This window comes from Dermacentor silvarum, chromosome 10 (genome assembly GCF_013339745.2).
Source record: "Dermacentor silvarum isolate Dsil-2018 chromosome 10, BIME_Dsil_1.4, whole genome shotgun sequence".
NCBI classification, from domain to species: domain Eukaryota; kingdom Metazoa; phylum Arthropoda; class Arachnida; order Ixodida; family Ixodidae; genus Dermacentor; species Dermacentor silvarum.
In genome coordinates, this window is record NC_051163.1 from 59,746,703 (window position 1) to 59,768,687 (window position 21,985).

The following is a 21,985-nucleotide window of genomic DNA, read 5'->3' on the forward strand; positions in this document are numbered from 1 at the left end:
TACATGGCCTGCCCAGCTCCATTTCTTCCGCTTAATGTCAACTAGAATATCAGCTATCCCCGTTTGTTCTCTGATCCACACCGCCCTCTTCCTTTCTCTTATCGTTAGGCCTAACATTTTTCGATCCATCGTTCTTTGTGCGGTCCTTTACTTGTTCTCGAAATTCTTTGTTAACCTCCAAGTTTCTGCCCCATATTTTAGCACCGGTAGAATGCAATTATTGTACACATTTGTTTTCAACGAGAGTGGTAAGCTCCCAGTCAGGATTTGGTGATGCCTGCCGTATGCATTCCAACCCAATTTTATTCGTCTGTAAATTTTATTCTCACGATCAGGGTCCCTTGTGAGTACTTGACCTAGATAAACGTACTCCTTTACAGACTCTAGAGGTTGACTGGCGATCGTGAATTCTTGTTCCCTTGCCAGGCTATTGAACATTATCCTTTGTCTTCTGCATATTAATCTGCAACCCCACTCTTACACTTTCTCGGTTAAGGTTCTCAATCATTTGCTGTAATTCATCTCCATTGTTGCTGAATAGGACAATGTTATCTGCAAATCGGAGGTTGCTGATATATTCGCCGCTGATCCTCACTCCTAAGCCTTCCCAGTGTAAGAGCTTGAATACTTCTTCTAAGCATGCAGTGAATAGCATTGGAGAGATTTTGTCTCCTTGCCTGACCCCTTTCTTGATAGGTAGCTTTCTACTTTTCTTGTGGAGAACCAAGGTAGCTGTGGAATCCTTGTAGATGTTTGCTAAGATATTCACGTATGCCTCCTGTACTCCTTGATTACGCAATGCCTCTATGACTGCTGGTATCTCTACTGAATCAAATGCCTTTTCATAATCTATGAAATTCATATAAAGAGGTTTATCGTACTCCTCATATTTCTCGATTACCTATTCGATAACATGGATGTTATATATTGTAGAATATCCCTTCCTGAAGCCAGCTTGTTCTCTTGGTTGATTGAAGTCAAGTGTTGCCCTGATTCTATTGGAAATTGTCTTGGTGAATATTTTATACGGTACTGAAAGCAAGATAATGGGCCTATAATTTTTCAGTTCTCTAACGCCTCCCTTCCTATGGATTAGTATAACGTTGGCATTCTTCCAGTTCTCTGGTACACTTGAAGTCGTGAGGCACTGCGCATAAAGGGCCGCAAGCTTTTCAAGCGTGATATATCCTCTGCCTTTTATTAAATCGACTGTTATTCCATCTTTTCAAGCAGCTTTTCCCCGGGTCATGTCTTGCAAGGCCCTTCTAACTTCATCACTAGTTATCAAGTAGCCTGTGTATTCGGATCATCCATCCCTACTTCGAATGAAAGTAGCTTGGCTGCTCTGAGAACTCTACAGGTCAGTACAGAATTCTTCCACTGCTTTTACTATGTCATCGAAATTGCTGTTGACATTACCCTGCTTATGTTTCAGTGCATACATCTTGCTTTCCCCTATGCCAAGTTTTCTTCTCACTGACTGCATACTGCGTCCATATTTTACGGCTTCCTCGATCTTTCCTACTTCTATATACACTCTTCTATATCCGACGTGCAGTCCTGTATGCTGTACCGGCTGTATATATCATTTCGAACTTCGCAAGCTGTACGCTCGGCCTCGCTCGCTTCGTGTTCTTAATATCGCCTTTCTTTCGTTTTTCCTGCACATTGTTCGCGACGGGTAGTACAACTCCTACGGACCCGGAGGCCACTACGAACCGCACCACGACTACATACTGGAGGGACTCACGGAGGAGCAGGTAAGTTGAGGATCACCGCGGAGGCGCTCGATATGGGTGCTCGAAATGATGAACACAGTGAAAGTTCTGCGCCTCAGAATTGACACGAAAGCAGAACTACCGCAGAAAAGTGGACAGTCACATTAGCATAAGCTAAAGAGAATGAAGGCGACAGTCATCACTCCCACCAAAGGTCGGAGGGTTCAAGTGCCTTTATTAACTAATTAACTTCGTCATAATTAACACCACAGTTAGTGGGTTCGACTCCCACCAGTGGTCATGGGTTCGACTATCAATGGTGGCACCATAAATTTTGGTGCCATTGAATTTAGTTGCCATAACGCCCCATGAACCATGTGCGTTCTTCGACCCATGAGCCATCTAAGGATTTCATCTTAATTACTTGACATTTTTATCGAATGCGATTGTGCCATTATTGATGGTGGCGCCATCAATTTTGGTGCCATTGAATTTTAGTTCCATAACGCTGGACGGTCAATTTTTCGAAAACCCAAGTTTATTCTTCTGTAAATTTCCTTCTGAAGATCAGGGTCCCCTGTGATTAATTGTTCATTCTATATATGACTTCTTGTTGTGTGTGTGTGTGTGTGTGTGTGTGTGTGTGTGTGTGTGATATATATATATATATATATATATATATGTGTGTGTGTGTGTGTGTGTGTGTGTGTGTGTGTGTGTGTGTGTGTGTGTGTGTGTGTGTGTGTGTGTGTGTGTGTGTGTGTGTGTGTGTGTGTGTGTGTGTGTGTGTGTGGTGTGTGAAGAGAGCCCAAGCGTCACTACAGCTGCATGGTGCGTGGAGTGTGAAAGACAAGACCACAGGATCGATGTTGCTGCCTTCCTCACGCTGGCGCTTGATTAGACCTGATCGGCTGCTCTCTGCGCTGGACCCGACGTGACTGGGCTTCCCGCTAACGGTCAATAAACCCTGTAGCATTTGGTTGAGGTAGCATTCAGTGGATACTTATTGGGCTTTTTTTATCAACCGGAAAAAATTAATGGCCAGAAAGTACCTGGCTGAAATGCCAGCTTCAAGTTTCTTTCAATTTCATACAAATTCTTCATTGACAGCATAGCATTAAGAACAGTTATCTACAAATGCTTATTGCAAATAATTATTATATAGAATGCCATCAACAGAAAATTACTGGCGGCTACTTTACTCGACTGTGAAGAATTTGCACTTATAGTCATCTTCTGCATAGAATATTCCGTGTTTATTTTTGTTTTAAAGGCGATGCATAAACTTTATACACTTTATACACTAGGGCACATTGTATATTTATACGGGGTGTTTCAGCGAATACTTTCCAAAATTTTTAAAGGTTGCCTGTGGCAGATAGCACAATTCTGAGCTGGTCTACTCGAAGAGGCGGACATTACCTGCACAAGAAATGGAAATGCATAATGAAATAATAACAAAAATTTGCTAATGAAGTTTTAAACTAATTAGGCTATGGTTCATATTGCAATTTACAAGTTCTAGCTGTGGAGTTCGCAAGGCGGATCCACTTGGAACGAGTTCTCAGGAGGGCACCAGTTTCGAGTTAGTAATTCTTGAAATTTTCCGAGAAATGCATTGGCGTTCCAGCTACTTTCTTATCAAAACATCATTTTAGTCACTGAAGCACAAAAGCAACTGGAACCCTAATGCATTTTTCAGCAAACAATATATATATATATATATATTGTGTGTGTGTGTTTCTCACGCATTCAATATCAATGGCGTGCAAGTTCTGGTTTGACTAAGATGATGCCACAAACGGAGGCGTCGTCGGCATAACAAATTTTGTTTCGAGAATAGAACTCTCTTCGTCAGGGGTGGTTGACACTTCGAAAATTATCAAGAGAGTTCCATTGTCGAGTCTGTTGGGATCATAAGTTTAAGTTTCAGTTTACGACGACGGCTCACGTTGTATAATATCTACATGTATAATCATAGTAGAATGTCTATATAATCATGGAAAATGTACTGTCATTATTGTATTATCAAATATACTCATAGTTTAATGTCTAAATGTATGTGCATTTCTTTGCAGTTGGCCAATGAAACCATCCCCCCTATTACTTCCTATAGACCGGACTTCCCTGCAATGGCACAAAGAGGCAGTTTCGTTATTTACATACAGTTTTCTTCCTTTTCTTTTATTTCATTTTCTTTTTTCTGTGAGCTGTCCCTCGAAAACGTCACATGCTCAGCGCAGTTGAGAATCCGCAGCTCCATCTTGCAAGAAAGCAAGAAGAAATAAAGAAGTAATACTGGGAAGTCGAGGAAACGAACTGAGACGCGAGTACACCGAGTGAAAGCGACGGCTCGGTCATTGTTGATGTTTTTGATGTTGATTCTGTTTTCTTCGTCTGTGACCCCAAACGTGAATGCGCGCTCAGCGGAGCGAGCTCTCGGTTTTTCATTATGGCGTGCCGGACTGCGTCTGCATGAAGCTAGCACGATTTTGTGTGTTGCTTTTTTTTTACCTCTTCTGTTCTTTCCACCCGGTTCACGCAGCAAGAAGAAGTAGACGAAGAGGATAAGTTCTCCGGAGACCGCATCGCCACCTTCATGTTCTACGTGAGTTCGCGGTAACCAACTCCGCACTGCTCGACGTCCGAGACTCGTGGAGTAAAAGTGTGCCGCTCGGTTCACTTTCTCGCAGTCTTGGCAGAGTAGTTTTCTTTCTTGCTTGCCATTTCTTTCAGTATAAAAAAAGACAGCATTCCGGTTGGGAATTCCCGGTCTGTGAAGATCTCGCCTAGACAGCTGCATTCAAACACAATGACTTCACTACGACATGTTTCTGAGCAAAATTATTTATTAGAGAGTTTTAGTTTGCCCGTAAACGTATTACCGGTCGCGCAATATCGGGTTACCGGAGAGAGGTGTACGGCGTCAACAACGCTGGTGGCAACATCTCGTGACGCAGAATGTAACACCAGGGTGCACACAAAGCTAATGCTGCAATGACCTAACGTACTCTATTTAACTACTGGTGCAACACATTGCTCATAGTTACATAATCGTTAACTTTCTGGCCCGTTATGGTTTGCCTTACACGGGGAAACACTCACCCAACACAAACACGTATTTAATGGATTGTAGTTAGACAAAGCGTCACAGGATATCGCTACCGGCTTTGCTGCCGCCGACCACGGCTCCTGTAACCCGGTAAACCATAAATGGATTACCGGGATACATCATTTTCGATCAGTTTACTGCTAAGAAGTTTACGGCAAGAACTTTGCAAACTCAAACTCGCTAATATGGAAATGCACTTCAGTGCGTTGCGTGTGAAATATGTACATTCATTTCGTACTTGGCGGTGTTGCTGCCCGCCTTCGTCGTAGTTAAGAAGAAGGTTTCGGTCTTATTCCACATCCCAAAATCACGCATTCGCAGCAGTGCGGAGTTTAATGACACAGTTCCATTTTCCTTTATAACGCAGCTTTGAATATCTAGATAAGACGTGAACGAGTCGTAAAATACTAGTTCTGAAAAGCACCGAAGTACAAATGATAAAAGTGGTGCTTGGGTGTTTTGAACCGTGTGAGCCTGTTCAACTATAAAAGTGAAAACCTCAATCCTGAAAACGCCGGAATAGAAAGAGGAGCTTCCAGATAATGCACGGTCTTAGCTCGGTTTTTAGTTACTCTTTTTTTTCTGAGGAGGGAGGGGGGCTGAAAGGAGATGTACGGAGTGCGCTCCTGTACAGCTTATTTAGCGGGATAAATTTAGGCGTTGCAAAGGTGCCGCAAGGGTAGCTGCAAAATAACACATCTGTTTCGGTTAACCCTTTGTAGCATGAACATAAATTACACATGCAAACTGAGGTTGCGTTTTGTTTTCTACCAATGTGCCTCCAGTGAAAGCCAAGAAAAACAGTTTTTTCTGAGCATTAGATGTTTATTTAAACCGACACAGAATGTCCACTTCTATGGACAACATGTGCAACCAGCTCCAGTGAGCGTACGTGCCGGCAGCTTTCTTTTGCGCCAACAGGCGAAATTCTTGGCAGCACATTAACAACCGTAAGCTTGAATACAAAATTTTAGATGTGACGCACGTTACCGTGCATTATGAAATAGGAAAGCCGTCTCTTTTGCCGGTTATGCACAAGTATACATTGCAGTGGCATAGCCAGGAATATATTTGGGTGGGGGGGGGGGACCCATATCACAGGGAAGGGGGTCACTGGACAGGTGTGTGTTGCCGCACGTCGCTTTATGCCGCATATCCTGATATGGAGAAATTCGATGATGGGAAGGAGTACGGTTCACGTGCGAGGTCAATATTTCATCTGTGTTTCTTAATTCAGGAGTAAGTTTGTTAATTATTATTCAGCATATAAATGAAGGTTTCGTTTTCTTGGCAAGGCTAAACATTCGTGTTCTACAAACGTTCAAACCATCATGCCAATATTTCACCTCAGAATTCCTAATTCAACATTTCTGGCTATATTTTTTTTTCAATTTGATGCTGTTCTATAAACCCATTTTAGTACCGGAGTTCATGTCACTAGATCGGTCAATACAATTCGCTGTTTTATGTCCAAGGAGTCAAATATAACGCCTTGAAAACGACAAGTCCACTTGTCGAAATGTTGGCTCCTGCTTACACCTTCTTCTCTTGTTACTCATCACTTTGTTTGGTCATTGCTTAATGATGTCATTCTTTTCCGCCGAATATCCTTGCAAGCATGGCCGTAATTGTGTGCATTGCAACATTTTCCCTTAAACAACAGGCGTGTGATACATAATTGAGCTACGTCCGAATAGAAAAGCCTCTAGTTCTCTTTAAGTTAGCACGTGCTGCTACGAAGCCTTCTTAAAAAAATCAATAACACAAATAAGCGATACGTTGTCTTTTGGTATGAAGGATAATAGGAAGAAAATGAAAACCATGTCGTTGCAATTAAATGAACAATTCACCGCGTGACCATTATGGCGGAACTGAGTAACAACTTTAGTGCCAGTAATGGCTGGACAACTTTTAATTCATGTGTCCTAGAATAAGCACGTTGTTCTAGGTATACACGTTTTTATGGAAAAGTAGAGTTACCTTGCCTCTTTCACTGCAAATCTGATGACCTTGTGCTGTAGAAAAATAAAATCCGCACAAGTCTAATCCGGAGATTCGTCAATATTCTTAGCGTTCGCGAGTGCGTAAGCCTCATATCTCAAATGACCCAGAGGACTTTGTGTCGCTTCAAAACTTGCACCGCAAAAGAAAAGAGGAAAAAAAGACGGTAGGCGACTCTAATTTTTGACTTAGCTGTCCCTCAGTGGCACTCGCACCTCGGTATTGGTGTTCTGTGCGTTGATGTGCGGTAATTAATGATTCCTAACTAATTCCAATTATTCCAGACACTTCAGTAACTTAACTTGTAACTAAACTTATGCTGTGATATCATATCTACAATGAAACTCATTAGTTTTATACTGTACTATTTATTTCTATTTTTCTGATTTATTTGGATTTCGTCCGCGGTCGTCTTAGGAGGTGAACCGGAAGTGCTGCGCTCAGCTAATTAATTTTAATTATTCCAGACACTTCTGTAACTCAAGTTGTAAATAACCTTATGGTCTGATATCATATCTCTAACGAAACCGATGAATTTTGTACTATGCTATTCGTTATATTCTTTCTGATTTATTTTCAGTTTCGTCCACGGTCGTCTCAGGAGGTGAACCGGAAGTGCTGCGCTCAGCTAATTAATTTTAATTATTCTAGACACTTCAGTAACTCAGCCTGCAACTAAATTTATGCTCTGATAATCATATCTCTAATGAAACCCATGAATTTCGTACTGTGCTATTTTTTCTACTCTTTCTTATTTATTTTGATTAAGTCTACGGTCGTCTCAGGAGGTGAACCGGAAGCGCGACGCAAAAAGCAAGAGTGTCACACGATGCTCGCGCCACTAAAAAAATAAAAAGTGAAAAAGAATAAAGAAAAAACAAGGGGGGGGGGGGGGGGGGGAGATCAAATGCCCTAATGTTTTCAGTTCCGATGCTGCATTCAGCACAAGAGCGCAACGTGCACAGTCTGTTTGTATTATATTGATGTCTGTCTATGTCGTACAGCTTGAGCAGATGTTTTTTTTAAGTGAACTTTGCATGCTCTTCATATTACATCGTGCACAGTGCACGCAACGTATAAGAACAACTCGGCCGCAAGAATATTCGGTACATTATCAGTGGCCGAGCTCAGCTTTCTTCGTCGTTAGTGCCGGAGTAGACTTCAGTAGTTACTCCCTGAAATACCTCAACTTACTTTGTTAAATACGAATAACTCTGGTGTTGAGAAAGTCAAAGTTCATTCGAAAAGAGGAACAGCTAACTCATTATACTTCCTTAAAGATTTCAAACAAGAGAGAAGTTCGCAAGAAGACGGATGCGTGAAGGGATGAACACTGGGCGAGCAAGAGATGCCATTCGAGCCAACGTTTCGAAATGGGGACTTTCCTTCGTCGGTGCAGCGACTGCTTTCCTTGGCAGTGTGTTTAGGCACGCGTAGTTCCCCCTCCCCCTTGGCTCACTTTCGCCCTTGCGCCTTAAACCCCATACATCATCATCATCATCCCCCTCCCCCACCGTCAAAGGGGGAAGAGGGGCAGAATAGGCTAGTGCGTAGGCTAGGACGAGGGAAGTCGAAGTGTTCACGAAGGAACAGAAAATGGTGTTTGTTGTTTAGTTGTGACAGGGGTGGAAGAGGTCGGGGTTTAGTGCGCTTGGTTCTTCCGACAACAGTACCCCTGTTTTCCAGGAATGAAGGGTACTGCTGCTGGTTATAATCTGTTGTATGTTAGAAGCACTGCTGTTGGAACAATCACCAGCGGTACACCTATCTGTGCCATTTCTATCGCAACTCAACACCAAACTCACCCCCGCCCTCCCCCCCCCCCCACCTCCTTTTAGTTTTCTTTATTTGCGAAAGCATTGCATGCCCCGTTACGCGAAAATCCGTTGGCGTCGGCGTGAGCGAAAGATGGTACCGAAAATGGCCGACGCCGCAAAGAGTAAAACACGTCAAAAAATGCTCGGATTGACGTCACATTTATCAGGGAGGTTCCTGTAAACAAAGTAAATTAATGCCTTTGAAAAGAGAATTTGGTACATTTTGGTCTTGGTGGGAATCGAACCCAAGCCATCAAGGGGGGGAGGAAACGCACGATTCCCCGACGCCACGGTGGCTCTACGGTATTGCCTGACAGGGGCGTGTGTCATTGCACCCGTCACGTCGCAGCGATCTCGCTGACTAAAGGTATGGCCTAATGCGTGCGTCATTGGTCACGGGACGGTGCAGACAAGAGGAGGAGGTGCCTCGTCATGAGTGTGCAAAATGAGCGTGTTCATGATTTTCCGCGGTCCACAAACGGTATAATGTTTTCGCATTCCCACAAGCGGTCAGATTTGGGTGTCGCTGCCGAATTTTTAACGCGTTAGCGCTAAGTATCTGTGTCACAGAAAATCCGGCGTCGGCGTGGATGTCGGCGTCCGTGGCGGAGAAAATCATCCCGAACCACCCCGGCCGCGTAGGCCCGCGTGGTGCAAGGTATTAATTAGTACAGAAGAAAATCATTCCGAACCACCCCGACCGCGCAGCCCTTCGCGTGGCGCAAGGTGGAGCAAAAATTGAATTTCTCACAGTGAAATCCATCAGAAAAATGGTAAATTACTACTTAACCACAACCTACACACATGGTGGCGTCGGACTGTCATTTGAATGTACGAGAAAACGTAATTCTGTTACAAGGAAACTCAAACACAAACCCCTTTTGACAGCATTTCTACCATACCAACAGCGGCGCGCTCGGGTAGACTACTTGCGAAAATCTTATCCAGATGACGCTCGCATCCTAGGTAGGTCAAATTGGGAGTTGGCCTGCCTAATGCATTTTGGATACACGCGCGCGTCGGTGCAATAGCACACAATTATTAAAAGAATAAAAAAGGTCCTAGGGCCTTCACATTTTAATATAAGAAGACTTATATTGCCCCTCGAAAAACGACTTTCCAGCAATGCATTTATGTTTAAAAGTGAATCAGACTTTAGGGGATCAGGGAAAGCTTGGTCTTTCTAAGCTGGCTTTCCCTCATCCTGTGCTGCAGTGAAATCTACTCAAAGAAAAATGCGATGCGAACGGGTCCCGATGACGCTATCGCGTTCCACTCTTGAAGGCGAAGCTTAAGCATCCACCATTTTTTTATTTTTTATTTTCGAACACTTCGTCTTCAATTATCCTGATCTACGTATTAGCAAATTCTCCCTCTCGTACCCCTTTGATAGTTGGGAAGAGTGAACCAAGCGTACATAAAAACGGTGCTAAGGAAAGCAGTTGCTGTCAAAAGGTTGCCTGCAGCGACATTCCTTGTCCTACCATTGTTAATCACTTCTTTAATGACTGGCATAATGTTCCGTCTGATGCACCGTTTCTACCAGTAGTTGTAAACAACATTTAATCTCCATGTTCCATTGTCGCTTCTCTCTGTACTCTTTCACGAAGGCGGTCCTCGCCCTTTGATGGTCGTTGAAACTGTGCTGTCACAATAAATCACCTTTTTTTACCGTAACAGCTTTCAGACGTGAGCCTGGGAGGTTCGACTGCGTTCCCCTACGCCAAGGCGGCTGTCTCTCCGCGAAGGGTAAGGGTCAATTGATCAGTCTACTTTAAATGGCAAAAAGGTTGTACGAAAATGTTTGCAACACACACGGACTCATACAAGAGAACATTCGTAGATGTGCAAATTTGTCAAAGGCCTTCGTAAATAAGTAGAAAACAGTAGAACTGACAAATGTTGTCGAATAAATGCGTGACGTAGCGTTACATTTAACATCAACTAAAATATGGTCGCAAAATCATAGTCCGTTGTACAAACTCCTTGTTGTTCTTTTTTTTTTCTCTTACATTTTCATAGTGTGAAAGCACCGAGTTTCATTCATAACGCTACGTGCATTTCCTTCCGATCACCTTTTCATAACGATTTTAAGCGTGAAGTAATCGCCGCATGTAGCGCTTATTTCCTGTGTCGGCAAAGCGTGAAATTTATTTTAAGGTAGCAGAGTTCCTTGAATATGCAAGTGGACAAGGGAGCGCCACTCTGCACAAAGAAGGAGGATGAGTCGACATTGAAGAAAGTGTTTTTCTTGTCGACTCTTGTCGAAAGCGATACCAGATGAAATAGTGCGAGACCTACTGTACATAATATAGCGCAAGATAACGCGTCACCGCTTAGCATAAAGGTTGAAACTGCAACTTTTATTTTTTTTCGTATTCAAGAGCATGTTCGACGTAGGTTTGTGAATTTGCTTTATATTTCTGCGGTGCGTTTGTTAGGCATCACGTTAACAGCCTTCAACCGTTCAACATGACATATAGCTTACGAAGACGTTGGGTATAAAAAAAAAGGTCTTCAGTTTCCTCTTATATTCAAATTAATCATTCGCGAATTGACTCCGGAACAATGGGTTCTCTTGGTTATAACACCCATTTCTTTAATCAGCATTTGTATTTGATCTTTTTATTGCGCTCACCGTTATACTCGTGACATGGTGCTCACTTCACATCACACGCGCGGTCTTCAAAGCCGTTCATGGTAGCGATTGTAATATTGCTACCTTTCGCCAATAATAATGCTACTGATGCTTATCCGCTTCCCTTTCAGTTACGATGCCTAAGTACAAAGTGAACGGCATTAATACACTTGACTCAAATCTGACGACACGACTCTCTGTACCCTGCGAAGTTGACTGCCCATTCGTTACAAGGGCCGTGTCTTTCTCGGCAAGCATCCGTACTTTTAGGGCTGGAAATTAAGTAGTTAGATCGATGTTAAGAAAACGACTACGGATATCCCTGGCCCTGCGACACGAAGACAGTCGGCAAGCACTATCGATGGCAATTGTAATGTCTAAACTGTCAACGCTCCTCATGGAAGCCTGGTTTGAAAGCAATAAGAAATCTTATGGCGAAAGCCTTATATGTCTCATCGTTCAGTCGACCTTCAGCGTCCTTGAGCGAAAACCCTGTCGTTGACGTGAAATCGTACACACTGCCGACTTGGTGCAGTAAGTTCTTACTACACCAACCCTGGATCGTGTATTACCTATTGGCAACCGCTCAAGCAAAAATTTTGATGGTGCGAGGGTCACCGTCGTCATCGTGTTAAGATGGAGTTAATTCAGGCACTCGAACCCATGACCATCGGTGGGAGGCGAACCCTCGAGCTTATGTGTGAGTCAAACCCAACAGCTTTGGCGTTAAGGTGAAGTCAATTAATGCACAGTTAATAATTATAGAGTTAATTAACGCCCTCAAACCCACGACCTTTGGTGAGAGTTGCACCCTCAACTTTTGGTGGGAGTCGAACCCACACCCTTGGTGTTAATTAGGGCGGAGTTAATTACGACAGAGTTAATTAAGGTAGTGTCTATTAATTAAGGCACTCGAACCTGCAACCTTTGGTAGCAAAAACAAGTAACGAGCAGTAACAGCACATTCGAATGGGAACGTCAAGTAATTTAATGAAGATCTCCTGAGCGCGCAGGCTTTCGCCTTCACCCTCTTTGGCGTATGCTAAAGTGGCTGACAATTTTTAAACAAGGAAAACATAGTGACGATGATAACACCCCGGAACGAACTCGATAGAAATTGAAGGATCTATTATGTACAAGGCGAAAACTGATTTTAAAATCGTGAGGCTCGTTTGACTTCTAGCTGATGCCCCAGGAAGCAACACGGCTGACGGAAGCCCTGTCGTTTGCTTGACAAGTGTTCTCACACACCGAGCCAAACTGCGCTAACGTGGTGAGGCCTTCGGCCTTCAAGGTGTTCCACTTCCAGGTGTTTCCCCTTTTCCGTTTGTTTATCGCGATCACTGTGCCAGGAAGCTCACACGATGACCTCCCGTTTCACAAAATTCCAAAGAGCTTCCTTTCCGTTTTGCAGTTATATTTTCCTGGCGTCTGCGTGGAAAGCTGTTACATGTCTATTACCATCCGTTGTGAAAAATCAAAGGCCCTTTCTTAAGGAAAGATGGTTGAACACGAAGCTTTTGCCCATGCAAACTGAATCAAAGTCCAAAGCCAAGGACCACGCAACTGTTGTAGCTTGACACCAGGACCGGGTTAGAACGTACTTTATTATCGAGGTGCACACTGGCAGCCTCAACTCAACAAGAAAAGAACATACAACGATACTCGAGCACGTATATAAGCACAGGCTATCTCTCGGCGCATGCGCAGCCAGCACTAGTTTGCGAGCCCACAATTTATGACACGCGATTGTCTTATCGCATGACGGATGACGTCACAACACTTCCTTCACGCACAATTGTAAAAATTATCATAAGTCAGGCGATCAGGTGGGCGCCGCTCCCTTGTGCTCCTTCGTAATGGTAACGGCTGCTCGTGATTGCCTGGACGCAATGAAGTCGTTGCTGGTGACGACGACTCCGGGCTTTGGTCTGTCGTCGGTGTAGTATCGGTGACGTCAGATGCATGTGGCAGTTCCACTTCAGCCACTGGGTCATGTCGTACCTTTGGCTCGATGTTCGATGGTCGCAGGTGGTCCGCGTACATGAACCGCACTGTGTTTCGCACTTGCACTAGATATGTCGAAGATGACTTTACACGCGTCACTTCTCCAGGCCACCAGTTCACCACTTCCCCACGCACAGAACGCACCAGAACTCGATCACCCACAGCAAACACTCGCGGCGCACCTCTGCGCATATCCGCAGATGTTTTTATTTTTGCGGTCTTAGCGCTCATTGCATCTTTTACGTCTGGGCGCAGCAGCGACAATCGGGTCCGCAGCTTCCTTCGTACAAATAATTCCGCAGGTGTTCTTCCCGTGAAGGTGTGAGGCGTTGTTCGATAACAGAATACGAAGTTATCTATTCTGTGTTGAAGCGATCTGTTAGTGTCATTTTTGCGTCTTCTAGTACCTGTTTGAGAAGAGCTTTTTTAGTTGTCTGAACTGCGCGCTCCGCCGCACCGTTAGACTGCGGGTGGTACGGCGGCGTCAGTGTGTGCCTCACACCATTAGCTTGAAGGAAGTCTTTGAACTCAGCGGCTCGAAACTGGCCCGTTGTCCGTCACTACCTCCAGAGGAAGGCCATGCGCCGCGAACCAAGAACGCACAACCTCAACCGTCTTCGAGGCGGTTGTTACCTTCATGATCTTAATTTCCAACCATTTGGAATACGTGTCAATAGCGAGAAGAAATGTCATTCCTTTTTCTTCGGCGAAATCTAAATGCACTCGTTCCCATGGATTTTGACATACCTGCCACGACGACAAAGGTACTGGTGACGCTGCAGGGAGAACAGCCTGGCATATTTCACATTTGTGCACAATGTTTTCGACGGCCTTGTTCATTCCAGGCCACCATACTATTGACCTCGCTAATGCTTTCATTCGGGTTATTCCCAAGTGTTGTTCATGCAGCAATTGCAAAAGGCCATTTTGCAATGACTCCGGTATCACAACTCTGTTTGTCCATATAACGCACCCATCGTCTACACTGAGGTCCAACCGGCGTATCCAGAATGGCTTTAGCTCCTCAGATACTGCTTTGGGCCATCCATGCCAAATCATGTCACGCACAGCCCTCAGCACTCCATCGCGTCCAGTCTCCCGGCTGACATCCTTTGATGTCAATGGCAAGTCATTTAGGGCCGAAAAGTAAAAGATTTCTTCACAGCTGCTGCCTGTGTCGGGCAGCGGTAAACGAGACAATGCGTCTGCATGCTGGATGGCTGTTCCTGGCTTGTGTTTGATTCTATAGCTGTAGTCGGCCAAAAATGTTAACCAGCGATGCACTCTTGCAGTGGCCACTGCACTGCCCTGCCGTTTAGGATCAAACAAAATTGTCAAGGGCTGGTGATCGGTTATTATATCAAAGGGTCGCCCGTAGAGGTACTTGTGAAATTTTTTTACAGCAAACACAATACTAAGTGCTTCTTTTTCAATTTGTCCGTAGTTACGTTCGGACGCAGACAACGACCGTGAAGCAAAAGCAACTGGCTTTTCTTCACCGTTTACCACGTGCGATAGCACTGCACCTAACCCATAATCAGATGCATCACATGTAACCCAAATTTCTTTTTTTTACATCATAGAGTTGCAGCACACTTTTATCAGTCAACATTTCTTTGCATCTTCGGAATGCCTCATCACAATCACGTGACCAGTGCCACGTAGTTTCTTTTCTCAGCAAGTCGTGCAATGGTTCCAAGACCGAGGCCAAATTCGGCAATAATTTCCCATAGTAGTCTATCAAACCCAAAAAAAGCCTTCAGCTGGCTCACGCCAGTGGGCCTAGGTGCTTTTCTAATGGCGTCTACTTTTTCCGCCGTTGGGTGCAAGCCATCCTTGTCGATCTCGTGCCCCAAGTATGTGACGCGCTGCTGAAAGAAACTGCATTTCTTAGCGTTCACTTTTATGCCGTGTTCACTTAGGCGTCGCAGAACTTGCTCCACTCGTTCGTAGCACTGCTTGTAACTCACCTGCGATGACTACATCATCTAAATAGCAGGCGGTACCCGGCATATTGCGCAGTATCTGGTCCATGACTGCCTGGAAAATCGCCGGTGCGCACGCTACGCCATAAGGCAAGCGGCGGAACCTAAAGAGTCCCAAGTGGGTGTTTATTGTGAGCAGTTCTTGAGCTTGCTTGTTTAGCTCAAGCTGCAAGTACGCTTTCGAGAGATCTATGATAGAAAACACGGTTCCACCCTGCAGGCTTGCGAATATATCTTCAGGCAGTGGCAAGGGATATTGATCGACCTTGATTGCTGGATTTACCGTGACGCGGTAATCGCCACATAATCGCTGTTCCTGTGTGTTCTTTTTTGGGACAATCACAAGCGGCGTTGCCCATGTACTGTGCCTGACCCTAAATATGACACCAGCTGTCTCTAATTTCACCAATTCTTGCTCGACTCGCTCGCGCAAGGCATATGGCACTGGTCGCGCTTTCATAAACACAGCGCGCACGTCATCCTTCAATTCAATGCTGCATTCGAACCCCTCAATGGTACCAAAACCCCCGCCAAACACTTCGGGAAATTTCTCAGCAGGCGATGTCTCCTCAAAACTCTTACAGGCAAGACTTCAGACCAATTTATTTTGATTTTAGAAAGCCAATCTCGGCCAAACAACGTGGGCATTCTTGCCCCCTGCGCTTCTTTTGCTATGACCAGTGGTAGTTCGTAGCATTGGTCTTGGTATTGCACCTTTAGATCCATGACGCCTACAGTAGGGACTGCCGTGCCATTGTAGGTGGCTAATTTGACATTTGCTTGTCTGCAAGAGGCATTCGGAAAGTGTTTCGCACACTCTATTTCTGACATTATTGACACTGCTGCGCCCGTGTCAAGTTCCATGGGTATCACTTTATCATTTATCAAAACCTCGAGTAAAATGGCGGGCGCGCCTTCCTTTTGGTTCGTGTGACATGAAGTGAGTAGTTCGTTGTCGAACTCTTCGCTCTCTACACTGTGGACAAGCTTAGATTTGCACATTTTTGCAACATGACCCTTTTTTCGTACACTTATAACAGGTACTGTTCAGAAATCGGCAACTCACGGGTGAATGCTGTCCTCCGCATCGATGACACATTCTTTTCGTTTCTTCTTTCGCTGACCACTTTGCTTTTGCGAAGCTGGACTGGGCCGGTGCTTCTTTCGTTAGGGCTTTGCTTCGTTGCGCGACTTCCTGTTGCCAGAGGATGTCTTCCGTTTCTGAAGGCGCTCCTTTGGCATTGGTTTGCAGCATTTCTTTCGTGTCTTGCGTCGCTGCTTCCATGGCTATGGCTACGCTGCACGCGCGTTCCCATGTCACTTCGTCATCTGGCATTGCCAACAGTCTGCACCATACTCCCTCGGTACGTAGCCCAGCAACGAGCTGGTCCCGCAGAGCTTCCGTCAAAAAGGTGCTGAATTCGCAGGTTGCAGCGAGTTTCTTCAATTCGACTATGAAATCTGCGACGGTCTCACGCGGTTGTTGCTTTCGCTGGTGAAACCGATACCGTTCCGTGACCATGGAGCGTTTAGGAGCGTAATGCTTCTTCAGAACGTCCACGACTTCCGTGAATGACGCCTTAGTTGGTGTTTTAGGCAGCAGCAAACTCCGCAGCGTGACGTACGCCTTCTCACCGATAGCCGTTAAGAAGACCGGTAGCTTCTTGCCTTCAGCTATGTCATTGGCCGCGGCAAATACTTCGAACCGCTCCAGGTACACCTCAAAGTTGCCGTCATCTGGATGGAACTCCGGTAGCTTCCCAACAGAGGTCGCCATGCTTCCGTTCGGACTGGTTGGGTGGCCATCCTAGAAACCCGGCGCGGATCCCACCCTCGTCGCCAGTTGTTGTAGCTTGACACCGGGACCGGGTTAGAACGTACTTTATTATCGAGGTGCACACTGGCAGCCTCAACTGAACAATAAGAAAAGAACATACGATACTCGAGCGCGTATATAAGCACTGGCTATCTCTCGGCGCATGCGCAGCCAGCACTAGTTTGCGAGCCCACAATTTATGACACGCGATTGTCTTATCGCATGACGGATGACGTCACAACAGCAACGAACTCAAGAAATACTGAGCGACGCGATGCGATGCATATGTGATTTGATTGCTTGTTTAGGATTGCATTTTTTCAACGTTCAAGTTGAATGACGACACATTTCGTTAAGTTCCGTAGCATTTATTTTAGATCATGTAGCCGTTGATTACATGCACACACTCACACTTTCACGGACTACATGCCGTTGCCGATACACTGGATCGGCCTTACGGGCACGATCGCGCTCGTGCTTACGTTCGCGTACGGCAGCATGTTCTGTCGTGTGCTGCACCCACGGCATATACCCATGGTGACGGCCGGGAATGCATTGCGTGGCTCGCGTAATGCAATGCAGATATATAAAGTTCGTCTGGGTAGCGTGGCGTTGCAGTTCCCATTGTTCTTATCGGTACAACTACGAATGCAAACTCTAGTGTTCTACGATTGTGTGCGCAGATGCGCAGATTGTTCTATTGTGCACAGATGCGCAGATAGTTCCATTGTGAAAGTTGGCTTTCCTGCAATGAGTTTTCGACGCTCACGAACGAGTCGGTGAGACATAGAAAACTTTGCTTAAATAACAGCCGGCACACGGATGTCGGATTTTCCAAAGCACCTGTCTACTCGATGAGACTACGCTTCCGTCATGAACGCTGTGTTTCCTGCTTTCATATTATTGAAGAACAAAAATTGGATAGGCTGTATCAGGAACGCAGTCGCAGTGGAGTACAGGAAACGTCTTGTGCGCGCTGCATACGGTGTATGGGCACGATGCTACAGAAATGGCCTGACTAAATGCACAAGTTACATTTATTCACGCATTAGAAAGCTTAATTACATGCCTAATTTATGTTACAGCTAGTATGCGTACGCACAGTCTAACCTCGCAAGCGACCCCCAATTACCAATGTTAAAGACGTTTCCCATCAAAGTTTACATTTATATTAAATTTAAGATTTAATGTCCCGAAACTGCTCAGTGGGTTCTGACGGACGCCGTTGTGTGGAGCTCCGGTTTATTAAAGCGAAGCTTTTTATGTCTCACTGATTCGTCCGTGAACGCCGAAAACGCACTGCAGGAAATCCAACTTACACAATAGAACAATCTGCGCATCTGCGCACACAATCCTAGAACACTACAGTTTGCATTTGCAGTTGTACCGATAAGAACAATGGGAACTGCAACGCCACGCTACCCACACGAACTGTATATATCGGCATTGTATTATACGCGTCACGCAATGCATTCCCGGCCGTCACCATGGGTAGGCCGCGGGTGCAGCGCACGGCAGAAGAAGCTGCCGTACGCGAACGTAAGCGCGAGCGCGATCGTGCCCGTAAGGCCGATCCCGTGTATCGGCAACGGCAGCGCCTTTTACCGTCTACGTCAGCGATCACAAGATAGCACTGTGCATGTGTACAGTCGTCCGTGAAAGTATGCAGTCCGAGAAAGCGTGAGCGTGCGCGTGTAATCAACGGCTACATGATCTAAAATATAGGCTATGCAACTTAGCGAAATGTGTCTTCATTCAACTTCAACGTTGAAAAAATACAATCCTAAACAAGCAATCAAATCAATATGCATCGCATCGCGTCGCTCAGCATTTCTTGGGTTGGTTGAGTGGTCGTTGGCTTTGGACTGATTCAGTGTGCATGGGAGAAAGCTGTCCCGTTCAACCATATTTTTTTAAGAAAGGGGCTTTGATTTTATTTGACCATCTGGGGTTCTTTAACGTGCGCCGAAAGCACGGTACGCGAGCGTTCTTGCATTTCACCCTTCTCGGAATGTGGCCTACGGGGCGGGGATCGAGCCACTGAGATACAGTGGCGGATCATAGTACTGCAATGTTGCTATTGCTGTCAGCGTAAAATGTAGCGAGCCGCGGGCACATTTCCTAGCATACTGTGCCTTGCTAAGCGATTTTCACTAAGTCAGTCTTGTTCAATCAGGATAACATGAAACTGATATAAAAATTGAAATCACCACTTATGTGCGCGCGTCTCTCCTTGCAGGGCTCGGCTGCCTTCTGGTACAACATGCGCGAGGACGGCAGCTACGACGTGAACACGTTGCACGGCGCATGCTCCGTGGCACATGGCACAAAGCAGGGTAATATAATATAATGCATCTTTTTCTCACTATACTCGTAGTGCCCCAGTCATCGTCAAAGGCTTTGGGACCGCGTGATCTGAGGAAAAGCTGGACATTTCCGCAGTCTGGGCATGTACGCAGCGTGGTATTCTTATTTTCAGCTTGTAATAGTATGTACAAACATGGTACTGTACGGTTTTACTGGCTACACTCGCAAACTGCTTGGAAATTGAACGTTTCCTCACGTCCTGCTGTCTTAATACTTTTGACGCCAACAGTATCTACGGGCTTTAAGCACCACAGGCATACTATATCGTGAACAAGAGAAATGTCAACAGGAAAATTCAAACGGAAACGATTGCGATAGCCGAAACCATAAAATATTGTGAATGTACGCCATGTGTACCGCACTCTCCAGAAAGGGAACTCCCGTTTACTATTGAGGTTACCGAATACAGATAAATATAGCATGAAGCCTATTTTTATTCCGTATAAGCAACAAAATGCGCACGATCACCCACAATATAGTAGGAGTGTTTCAGTTGTAGGGGCATTAAACAAATTTAGCCTCTCGGATACCCTTATCTGTCTCGCTATTAGGTACCGTACCGTACTACGATTACTCGTAAGTGGTTAATGGTTGCACATCCCACATCGTTCGTTTCTGACGGAACAAAAGGCACGGTTTACTACCCTTAACTATTTCGTTTCGCTTATCGAGGTTAGCCGACATACTTCGTTGCACTATTTTTGCTATTGCAGTCGCCAACGTATGGATTCGAGCCAACGGCCAGATGTTCCGCCGACCATGCCCGGCGAAGAAACGGAGACGGACACTAGATTCTGCGAAGCTGTGATAGTTATCTGTGTTACTTTATTTCTTGTTCATGCTGCGTATTTGTTCCTTCCTCTTGTACCTTTCTCTTTGAGAATTCTTTCTTTCATTGGGAACGACGGGTCATCCCTGTTAGTGTCTATTGTTGTTTTTTTTTTTTCAAAATAAAGTGAAAATAAAATCACAGGATTGCTCATGCAAAGGAACGCACGCCACCTTGAGGGTGTTAGAAATAAGGTCAAGGTATGATACATGCCAAATTTAAGCACACGACGTTAAGTATGTTGAAACGTAAGTGGATGGCCTGTGCAGACTAAAGCACACCAACTTCAGGATGTTGGCACTCCACCGACATTTGATGCGGCTAGTGCTGTAATTTGCATGACTTCTATTGTCACGGGATAAAAGCTTCATTGCAAATACAGTAAAGCACGTACGTTCAACTTGAAAGTCTCTGTACACACTTCTTTTATTCTTTAACAACGAAATTCGTTTGGCCCCGACACGACGTTCCTTACTATGGCTGTATCTACTGCAGTGTAGATGAAGAAGGTGAAAGAAGTGCTTCAAAACTTGTCGCGTCATCCTTCATTGCTGAGCAAAAGGTGAGTAACCCCATTAGAAAGAGAAAAAAAACGACATGCTTCAAGAATGATAATGGTGAAGTCCAGTAAGAGAAGCAATAACTGTCAAGAATGTGACGATAAGTTGCATCTCTGCTATAAAATGTCGGCATCATGTGGTCGATGTACTCTTATGGTGTGCGTTGCCTTCGATCTGCTTATATGTGAAGGCCTCGTGGCACCTTAGGCTTGTAACAAGATGCATATAGCCCAAATATACCACAGCTAGTAAGCTGCAGAACATGTGCGAATTACCGTTACAAAAAAGAAAACAAAGAAAATGCTTGTAGTGAGAGAATGAAGAAAGCTCACACGTCAAGCTTTATCAGCTACTTGTCAAAAACAAACGGTTTACGCCGAAGTCTCCATAATGGCTTCGATCACCTCTGTGCACTGGTTAAAGCGATGAGCGGGAGTACCTTCTGTGCGTCGATAAAGTTCGTAAAGCCACCGAGCTTTAAATTTATGTCCTGGACCCGCAACACTTCAAGTATGTATCGACTGAAAAGTGCACCAATGGCATGGTGCTCAAGAGCATGTACGGCGCTCACTTCAAACCGTGCAGATAATTACTTCAAGTGAGCATTTGTACAGCCGCTGATGAGGGTTTCGTTCGACGAGTTAGTTCTTATTATCGGGCGTACATATTCATTATGTCCGCAGCCCCAGCACATCCTGGGAAAAAGTACTGTTGAAGCTTGGTAAGCTCAATCAAGTGGTTATCGATTGTACGTCCATTCTCCTACACACCATAATGTCCGAATTTGCATATTTCATTTATAATTACCATGCATAGAGGTTCGACAATAGCGTGAAGTGTATGTCTGGCGCCGATACACCGATCGACAAGAAAAAAAAAGGCGAAAGCTTGCACTAGACCACGCAAAGCTCAAGACACAGCGAAGCTGGCCGATTGATATCGAGCGGCTAGCCTTCAACGCGTTCGGCGTCGGCAAGCAGCAGCGTTCTTGGCACTGTGCCAACCTTGGTTAGCCTGCCTGCGTTTGTGGCATGCCAGGAACACTGTCGCTCGTAGGCGCTGACGCGTCCAGCGCGTCAGCAAAATGTCGCCAACGCATTCGGCGTCGGCAAGCAACAGCGTTCTTGGCACTGTG

General features: G+C 45.1%; 1 protein-coding gene across 6 annotated transcripts in view; it reads left to right on the top strand.

The window, feature by feature from the left end:
* The window catches only part of LOC119465735 (prolyl 4-hydroxylase subunit alpha-2), a 253,637-nt gene that overhangs the window by 96,983 nt on the left and 134,669 nt on the right, over positions 1–21,985 (top strand). Inside the window, exons 9-13 of one of the 6 annotated variants that reach the window (XM_049657518.1) lie at positions 1,686–1,760; positions 4,264–4,326; positions 10,329–10,397; positions 19,334–19,430; positions 20,175–20,690. The exons of 4 other annotated variants lie outside the window; for them this stretch is intronic. In XM_049657518.1, the coding sequence (XP_049513475.1) occupies positions 1,686–1,760; positions 4,264–4,326; positions 10,329–10,397; positions 19,334–19,430; positions 20,175–20,269 (399 nt within the window). In that variant the 3' untranslated portion in view covers positions 20,270–20,690. Of the gene's footprint in view, positions 1–1,685; positions 1,761–4,263; positions 4,327–10,328; positions 10,398–19,333; positions 19,431–19,960; positions 20,013–20,174; positions 20,691–21,985 lie in introns of those variants that run through there. One more of the 6 variants, XR_007464052.1, reaches the window with a different exon arrangement.